The sequence below is a fragment of the Eimeria maxima genome, genomic scaffold, assembly GCF_000499605.1.
Source record: "Eimeria maxima Weybridge genomic scaffold, Emw_scaff123, whole genome shotgun sequence".
NCBI classification, from domain to species: Eukaryota; Apicomplexa; class Conoidasida; order Eucoccidiorida; family Eimeriidae; genus Eimeria; species Eimeria maxima.
The window spans coordinates 47,378-57,222 of NW_013564234.1; the positions used below are offsets into that span (position 1 = coordinate 47,378).

The following is a 9,845-nucleotide window of genomic DNA, read 5'->3' on the forward strand; positions in this document are numbered from 1 at the left end:
TAAAATCAGGTTGAGACACTACGCATTTCCCCTTTGGAGGAGCTTCGCCTTGTGAGCTGTGGAAAAGAAAACATCCGGTTTTGGCGAATTAAGGTAAAAATGAGCATCTCATTGAGCACGAGATCACCACTGGGATTCGTGTAGAGCCGCCACTTTTATTGCTGAAATATGGTGCCCTTTAGCAAAGCCGTGACGGCAGCGAAGAGGAAAACAGCTGCATGGGGAGACACATCCTCCGGTAATTTAAGTGCGGATGGTGCGCTCGTCTGGTGTGCCATAATGGCGCTTTTGTATATGACCAGCACAGCCAGACAGTGAATGTTCCAGAGGCTGGAGTAGCAAGGAGGCACTCTATTATTGGCACATTCGCAGCTTATGGGGAAGAGAGTCCAACACATCTGCAGTGCATGTGAATGCGCATACTGCAGAATGGACATTTGCCCGGGTCCAATGTAACGCTCGATGGTCTTGGGAGGGGAAATCTGTTTACAGACCTTGCCTTTATCTTGCCAGATCAAGCCGTAGGGCCAAACACAAGTGAGTGCGTCACTGCATCTGTGTGCTGGCAGCTGGTATTTTTTTCGACCCGTCAAAGCTATTTTTAGAGTAGCTCACCGGCGTAGAGCAGGAAGTCTGACTCAAATGCAGCCTAATGATAAGCATATCTCACCTAGATTATCAGCTCACTGGTGTATTGTAGCAAAGCGTTTCACACGGGATGCTACGTGAAGAACTATGAATTACCAGGTGGGTTGAGCTCCTTGGCAAAGCTGTTGGTCTCATCGACTTGTGGAAGTCTGCTCGAGGTATGCCATTCGCTGGACTTCCCAAAGCCCTCTGTCTCAGCTTTTTCAGCATTATTTTAGTTAAGTATTTAGCTGACATATGAGTGCCTGCGGAGGGAGCCCTCTGTGTGTCCGACGGGCATGCTTTGTGTGCAGATAGACTACTTTACAAGAGCTGTAAGACGCGTTTTCACGCTGCATCAAAACTCCATTTGGGCTCTTTCAACAGGCCCCGGATTTTGCGTGACCGCCTCTGCAGATAAAACGGTAAAGTGAGGAGAAGCACTTTATTTGTATTTACGTGTACCTGAGCAGAGGTAGCAGAGGATATCAGCCGTTGGGAAGCCGCAGGACGTTCTTCTACACCACTTTGTTAAGCCCGTGCCTCTGTTTGTTTGTCGAAGGGTTTGGCCTTTGAGCTTCATGACCCCATACTTCTCCGCTGTCCACAGTTCGGAATGTGTGGGAATTGACACTGCGCCCGATGGCCAACAGATACTTTGCACTTGCGGAGACAGCGCTGTGGAGCTCCTGAACCTCACAACGCAGCAACACCTACAAGTCAGCAGGGCCCATCCCGCCAGAGTACTTCATGCCTCAGCAAGCGGTATGTATTTTTTGTGAGGAGGCTAAGCAGCGAGTTGTCTACTCAGCTTCTTGTTGCCTTTGCCGCATTTATCCTGGTCTGTTTAGGCCCTCTGTGTTGGCAGCGCCACCTGTTCTGACACTGTAGTTATTCCCTTCTGCACTGGTGCGTCACATTTTCAGTGGCTTTGAGGGAGCTATATACAGTGTGTGAGGATGGTCTCGTGCGAGTGTGGACTCTTCCTCAATTGAGTCAGGTGAACATTTTTACCTTCCCAACAACCTTTCGCCACTCAGCTCGCCGTGACGCCTCAACACTGCATCTGTAAGGGGCTTCCACTGGACTAGAAACCGATGTGTGTATCATAAGCCTGCGCTTTCAGTACCATTTTCTGTGCTGTTACTGCGGTATTCGCGGAACGTACGCAGACGTTCGAGATGGAAAGTCCACAGGACCCACCTCTGTGTGTGGCCGCTCACCCAACCCAGCGTGTTCTAGCCTTGGGGTTCAAAAGTGGTGCTGTGCGGGTGCTGGCGGTTGAGGGCCCTGCCGTTTGGATGGAGGCGAACCACCACACCCATCCTATTATCGGCGTTTGGTTTGTCAATTCCCCTGCAATTGCAACGGATCTAGAGGAATCCTGTGCTGGCCACGTTGCCCCTCACGAGTTCCATCACCAACCGAGTAGTACTGGGCACAGAGAACTACTTCTAAAAGCAAGAAAAGAAATACCTGGGCAAGGCGTTTTGGTGATATCCCTTGATGGGTCCGGATGTGAGCTGTTGATGAGATGTGACGCCACTTGGCTTCATGTAATGCACACTGTATTGGAGCACCAATGCGCCGTGTTCAATAGTGCATCAATATTGAAGACGGTACGGTGTCTGTGGTACGCAGGCAGGTGAATATAAGCCTTCAATTAAAGAGGAGGCTTGTTTGTATGCTGTTTAGGTATCTGCATTTTTTCTCAATTACACGAATTTGCATTGATTCGGAAACTGGAAAGTCCTCAAATTGAGAAGGCTCCAGAAGGCGTTCCACCTCTTGTGTTTTCCGGCGATGGATCTAAGGCCGTTCGTTACTTTTCCCCTCGGACGCTGGGACTCCTTCGCCTTCCAAAGTTCAGCTACGAAGCAGAGGTCTGCCCCTTTCAAACAGCTTGCAAATCGGTGATAATCACCACTTACTCCTTCTCGGCTTCCGGAGATGCCCTATGCGTATGCGGCAGTGATTCCAGGATGCGCGTGTTTTCCTTTAAGAACGAGGTGAGACCTCTAAACATTCCGTCAGCTGTCCTTCGACCCAGCCCTTCGACCCTACTAATGACTCGTGGGACTGCTCATGTCACTGCTGTCTCCGTATCTGCCAGTGAATCAGGTGGGAGTTAAATGAGTTTTGTAGAGAGACACCAGACTCCTTTTCGTGCATCTGGCGCTCGTTTACGGTGATAGGACGTAAACGATAAGGGGGGCTGTTGAGGCTGTATCATGCATGCAGGGAGACGCCACAAGCTTAATTCAAAGCCGAGAAATAGCACTTCTTAGTGGGTCCATCAGCGTTGCCTGGATCTCGGCAAGTTCGGAGGAAAGTGGCATTTCTTCCGTTGGCGTTACTTGTGGGGAAGACAGTCTGATTAAAGTGCGTCGCTCAGATTTAACAATTAGACTTGGGGGGCTTATAATGCACTAATGGGTCATGAAACGCCAAGTGACCAGTATAACACCGATGCCGTCTTGTGCGTCCCCTACTATTGGTACAGGTATGGAACCTTTCTAAACCCAGTGCAACCCAGGGCAACGAAGAAGTAACCCGGAAAGAAAGTAATGAAAGGAGGGAAGTAGAAGACCCAGAGGCTGTCTCGAACACATATGTAAACCATAATGATTGCTGTGGATCGCCTGCGCATCATTGCACAAAAGCCTTTGCGGCGGCAGGGCACACTGCTGAGTTCCCACAGTTTCAGTCTTTCGCAGGCCACAACAGGCCACCCTTCATGGTGCAGCTTTTTGGGGACTATTTGGTTTCTGTTAGCGCCACAGAAACAATTACATGGAGAGTCGGATCCCCTCTTCTTCGTGATGCTTCGGACATAACACCTGCAGGTAGCATAGCACTGTTGCCAGCCGTGCAGGAGTGTTCACCGGCCTCAGACCCCGCTTCAGTAGATGACCATTTTGTACAGCAGCAACAAGAGAGCTTACATAAGACAAGCTGCGAGCAAGGGAAGCTGCCGCAGCCGCAGCAGCCTCCGCGGGCTCACCCTCAGCCTCTGAAACAGCATGTGCTGAGTTCTCGACGAGCATTACAGACCACTGATGGGCTGAAGGCTATTTCTCGCTCATCAAACGATGCTTCCCTGCCGCATGTTCCTTCCTTCAGCTTCCCACTGCACCCGAGTCTGGTTCCTGGTCAAACAAACAGTTTTCCCATTGCAGTTGCTACTAGCGTGCGTGCCGCTGACAGCGCCCCCGCTTCACAGGCTGATGCCAAGACTCAGGGTTGCACTGGGGTTTCAAATTCGTCCCCACTGGCACAGGCGCCAGAACAGCAGATGAATGGTGGGGGCATAGCCGTTCCGGCTGTGTACCCACAGGAAGATGGATGCGATGCTAATTCAACTACTACTGCAGTTGACACAATAAGCACAAACGTTGTACAATCGCAAAGCAAACCGTCTGGAACTGAAGTGGAAGTTTCAAAGACAGCAGGTCATGTGCCGAACGTGAAGGTTTTCGCGGGATTTGTAGGGGCAGCTATCCAGCTGGAGACCAGTATATGCAATGGGCAGAGGGTGTCAGTGTCACAGGGGCCGCAGGAACCGAATGGTCGTTGGGGCCCCAGAGCAGAAGGAGCTGCAGCCCGCCATGTAGTTGGCACTGCAGTGGCCAGTTGCCGCAGCAGCTGCCTGTGGAGGCCTTTAAAGGGTAGGGTGCCTGTCCGCACACAAATACAATGAAGCTGCTGCATATCGCCTCTTTCACCGTACCACCTATCGTCAGGGGGGTAACTCGAGAGGTTCAGCTGATTGTTGCCGCCCCACCAGGAACAGAGGCGTGCGCCGTCCCCTCTACTGTCTCAGTAAAACCCAAAAGCACGCTGAACGTTTGGTCTCCACTTTTAGAGCATCTTAGTGGTGTTTTGATGAGTATTTTCGTTGAATTCTCAGGAGTTCTGGCCCATGCGGTTGGTAGCTGGGTGCTAGTAGAGCGGCTGTCTACCCCTGCTGCCTTGCAGGACGGGAAGTGTTTGGGTTTGCTACCAGCCTTGTTGGGCCGACCGCAGCAGCTGCGCGGGCAGCAGCAGCCAATAACAGCAGACTCTCCCAAGCGGAAATCTTTAGCTCTCCAGAGGCAACAGCGACGCGCGCAATTGCTTCAACAATGCGCAACAGTGGCGCAGGCACCACGAATTTCCGTCCTGAGACATCCTGTTGTTGGACATGCGATTGCCTTCGCCATCGATACCACAACACGGCTTGCAGCCACCATTAGCAGTATGAATTTCATCATCGTCCTTCTTTGTCTTTGACGTACTCCGGATGGCCCCTTTGTTGCATTCATTGCTGGGGTTTGCCTATTTGTGTGCGGCCATGTTTCTGTTTCAGTACTTCGCTTTCCAGAGTCCTTCACTGCTCATGCAAGGTGTATCTGCACCAATGATTGCAGGCACAGCTGTGGCTCTTGTTGTGGCAGCACCACTGCGGCCCACACTGGCGAGTGGGGGGTGCCGACACCCAGTTGTTTAGCGTTGTGTTTGTGGAGGGCGGAGGGAGGGGGCGAGCTACTGGGGGCTGTTCGTCTGCCACTTGCATACGGAGAGGCTGACAACCTCCGTTTGAACGGGCGAAAAGCAACTCTTGGTGGTCCAGACCGCGACGTAGAAGATCTGCCAGGCGTCTTATTTTGTGGCAGCGACCTGGTCGTGACTGCAGGCCCGCCTTCACAAAGAATTCGTGACTTTTCAGCCTGTAGTTTGTTCTTAGTTTTAACTAAAGTTTTAACGACACCATACATCCCCTATCGATCCGAGGTGTCGACGTTTACGGTCTGCAAGTTGAAGTGTCCATGTCGGTCTTGCAGGAGGGGCTGACAGCGGTCGGCTAGATGTGTGGAGGGTGTCAGACTTTCTGCCCCGGTCAAAGTACTTGGGAAACTCTCAAAGCAATGATGAGGAGCTTGTTGAGGCAAGCCAAACGGGAGCCGCTGCAGCCACTGGTAATTTATGCTGGCCTGAGTGCAGCAGTAGCTGTACCAGCAGCTGCTGCTGCTCGAAGAAAAATGAATTATCGGTGTTCGGCCGCCTAGTGCAGTTCTCAAGTCCTGCAGTGGGGGCAGAAGTCGGCACTCCGCTGCGCAAACTGTTGACCGCTGCATCAAACGATGAAAGGGAAGTTGTATTCGTAAGCTCCCGCTCAGTTACCTTGTGGAGGATTGTTCCCGTTGATTCCATCCTGGCAAACGCCTGCAGAAGTAGGTCGGCCATACTGCTGCTATTTCGCTAGGCAGACAGTACGTAGTGGTGCCCTTAGACTGGCGGCATCCAAAGCATAAATTGGCAGCCGCCGTACGAAGTGGCAGTTCTGACGTGGACGATTTGGGGGATTGCTGTAGCGATTTGCTCTCTTTCTCCTCTTCTCTCTCCTCTGCCTTGCAGGAGGAACGCTTGGATCAGAAGGCTTGCAGCTTCAGTTTCAGCACGCCAAACAGGCCAAACGGTTGCTGGTTGACCCTCTTGAAAATTACACAACCGCATGCCTCACGCGTCGAGCCAAGGGGAGCCCCCGCCTACTGCTGGTGGCATCTGACCGCGTCCGTCCACTACGGTTCATTTTAAATGCGCCAGCTCATGACAAAACCCAAAGGATCTAAACTTCATTTTCGCGGTGGAAGGCCTGTGACTAGGTCTTGTTTGAAGCAGAACTAAGCGTGAACTGAATGTACAGGACGGGAGACGAGAGCCACTCTGTCTGCAATTTGTGCTGCCTGCAGGGCTGGGTGTATGCCTACGACTACGAGGCAAATGTGTTTGTCTTCGAGCTCTTCCTTGGCGACTTTCCTATTGGTGCATTTACACTGGTCCTCGTTTCACAGAAGACAAATGAGTGCATGCAACTAGGCAACTCTCCTTCTTGTGCCATTTACCTTAATAGACGTGGAATTTTGTCGAGGTCCCTCTCACTTAAGCCGTTCCTCCTTCCGCTCAGCTTCTATTGGCACCCCGGCCTCCACCGTTCTATAGGAGTGCACTTACACAGCAACTGAACCAGCAAGAGTCATTCAGCTTTGCTCAGTATTTATATATAGTACTGGTGAGAAGATGCACATCGCTTACCTCGTCCTTCACCTGTATGTGTGATGTTGACAAACCACGCGCTGCATTGGCGTTCGTATTGGCATCGCATGTTAACAGGCTCAATTACGTGCGGCAAGGCGATGTACTTGACTTACAGCACGGGATCGCTTACTCGGCGGGCGACCGTGGATTTGATTCGAGTTTTAGAGATGTGAGTTCGAAAGGGTCTCAAACAAAGGATTTTATTCCTAGTAGAAATCATCAGGCTTCCAGATAATATTCCGGATCCTTTTTCCGTTCGGTTGCAACTCACATCTGTACTGACTAAGCCAGATGCTACACGTTACTATATTTAGAGTTGCAAACGACTCCATCAGTGTTTATCAACAAACACTGACAGTGCGCAGGTCGCCGCAGGCAACAGGGACTTGGACCCCAGTCGGTGGACTTACGGCAACAGGCTGCTCTGCAGCCCTTAGCCTTAGATGCCCCCATAAAAAGTTTGCAGCTGGACGCGGAGGCCCAAGAGGTTTGTCCTTCTTTATCCTCTAGTAGGGTTTAGTCTGTAAGGATTATACGTGTGAAGGTTAGTATATTTGGAAGCTAGGGCTGAGGGGCGAGGACCACAGCTGTGACACCAGCTGCGAATCCCCAAACTGGACACAAGGGCTCGCACATGCCTTGCCATCTACTCAGGGAATCGCAACTACTGCAACAAATACCATTTGGTGGGCCAGTTTGCGCTAGGCGAGAGGCAAAGCACATTCCATAAAGGACTAAAGGCCCAAGACTCAATCCCAAGCCCTAAATAACAACCTCTACCTAAACCATACGCACAAAGCCCTGAGATAGGCTCGAGGTACCCCACACACAGGGTAATAAGGCCTAACAGGATGGAAGTGTGCCGCCCGATTTGCAGGTACATCCACTGGGACCAGCGCGCAAAAGTGCGTCTCCACTCGAGTCATAGCCGCTGCATTACTCAGCTGGCAGTTTCTTATCACCAGGTATGTGTGCTAAATGGCAACAAAATGCTTGAGACCAAAACAAAGTGCAAAAGACATAAAGTAGGCGCCCAACAAGAAGTTGATCCCGTGCTATAGCCTGCCATAGCATTGTGCCAGGGGAACTCAATGGAACATAGATTAACGCTGGAGGAATGCGTTGCTTGCATTGTCTCTCAGGTGGCGGCCAGCGGGACTGTCACGGGAGCCCCCAAGAGCAGCCGTTTGCAGCACTTGTTAAGGAACGCAGAGGCAAAGGGAGTAGGAGATCTGCCTTTGATCGCTACAGCGGATTCTGCTGGCTCCCTCCGACTGTGGAGTCGGTGGCCTCTCCCGCAGCAGATGGCAGACTTCTCGCTGCCCCATCCTTGCACAGCACTCGCCTTCCTCTGGCGCTCACTGCTCTTGGGATGTTTCAGAGACGGGTCCCTGCGGCTCTTCGACACAAACGCCTTTCGTATTGTCGGTCGCCTGCAGCTTGCTACCACCGACGACCCTCCTGTGGCCATCGCATGCCTTGGCGGTGAGGGAGCTAGCTTTACTGAAGGCCATGGCCTCAGGTTTAGCAGTGTCTGCCAGTTATAACTAAAAACACAGCCACAAGAACAAACAGTCAGGTGGTTACATAAGCATGCAAATGGAGAAACCAACCAACGACCATGCAAACCAAGTTTTAAACGAACACACGGCAAACATTCAAACGAGCACGCATACATACGCACAATTACCTAATAATGAACAAACCAAAAAGCCTGCGAAAAACGTACAACATTTCTTAGTTGAACTGCGCTGGACTGTTGCAGATCGCCATGCATTGCTAGCGACAGCCTCAGGAGAGCTCTTGTCGCTCATCCTCGATTTGAGGTTCAAGGACAAGGCAGACCCCGCTTCTCCCGAAATAAAGCATGCGAGTGTCTCTAAAATAGCCAATGCACTCACAGCATGTTTTGGACCCACCTTCTCGCTGCAGAAACCGCCTGCCGCTCCTTGGAGCAACAGTTGCAACACACGGGGCAGCAACTGTGGCTCTGCTGCTCTCGGCACCTCAGCTGCTGAAAAGATCATCACAGCGGTGGACTGCCTCGTGGGGCAGCGACAGGCTACAGGGCCTCCAGCAGGGGACAACAGAATCCGGTTCGCGCTGTGCCTGTCGGGCGGCTACTGTTCTGTGGGCGCGTACTCACAGGTTGCTCCCGAAAACAAGTGGATGCTTTGCTCTAAGTCATGGCAAGTTTTTCCCCCAGCGAGTTCTGCTTCCCTTTACCCAATTCTGAACCCTGAAATCATGAGCTTTATCAGGACACCCACCACTATCATCGATATGAGGGCTGTGCAAGCTACAGTATGAGCGCCGGGTAGGGTAGAGGAGCAGCTGCTCCTACAATAAGTGGAGTTCTGGTATGCGTAATATGGTTCAAATGTGCAGTATTTGGACCTTTATTACACCGTGCTTAGGCTCCTCCCATGCTTTGGCTGAAAATTAGTAGAACAATATGAGACTGTGCGACTGGGCTCTGATTAGTCAGTGGAGCTACACTTAGTAGTGTGGCTGGGTTTATCTGTTCGTGCAGCTTTGGAATCCGCTTTGGCCCTGACAAAGGAGACGCTGAGCCCTCCTGTAGGCACCATCTGGAGGCTTCCCGAGCGTGTTTCTCTGGCAGAAGCACTTTGCTGATTGGCCGAGGCGTTTATGTCTATTTGGTGGACTGTGAGGCGCAGAAGGTGCGGGTGTGCGCACTTTTGCCTTGCGTTTTCCTGTTTGTCAAAAGACTCATTCCCGTACTCAGTATTATGCATGTGACACCTTAAGGTGCTGCTGCAACAACGACCCTGGTTCTAATGGCCATGAATGCAGGTGACTCGCCGAATAAATGTGCGGGAGGCAGACGGGGTGTTCAACTCCCTTGCTTTGGGGCGGATGTCAGTTGCTGCAATCTGCGCGTTGAGAGACGACACTACAGTAGTTGTGACGGAAGGTGAATCAATGGATTAAATAAATAAGTGCTGCTGCCTACTGTTCTTGTTGGATTGGCAACAGTTTTTCCACCTTTCACAACAACAACAACAAAAACAGCAGGGGCAACAAAACCAAAGACACCAGCTTCCCTTCCCAAGTCAAGCGCAGCTCATAATTTGCCTTTGGGTCTCTCACTATATATATATATATATATATATATA

At 51.3% G+C, this 9,845-nt stretch overlaps 1 protein-coding gene across 1 annotated transcript; it reads left to right on the forward strand.

The window, feature by feature from the left end:
• Positions 1-1,808: 1,808 nt before the first annotated feature.
• Positions 1,809-9,342, forward strand: EMWEY_00015600 (WD domain, G-beta repeat-containing protein, putative; the record flags this gene model as incomplete). The annotated part of the gene is made up of 13 exons (XM_013479588.1): positions 1,809-2,145; positions 2,323-2,636; positions 2,869-3,009; positions 3,131-4,295; positions 4,538-4,864; positions 5,451-5,585; positions 6,025-6,179; positions 6,360-6,538; positions 6,781-6,874; positions 7,064-7,192; positions 7,848-8,190; positions 8,471-9,009; positions 9,190-9,342. The coding sequence occupies 13 exons, from the start codon at positions 1,809-1,811 to the stop codon at positions 9,340-9,342; spliced, it is 4,011 nt and encodes a 1,336-aa protein (XP_013335042.1).
• Positions 9,343-9,845: the final 503 nt, after the last annotated feature.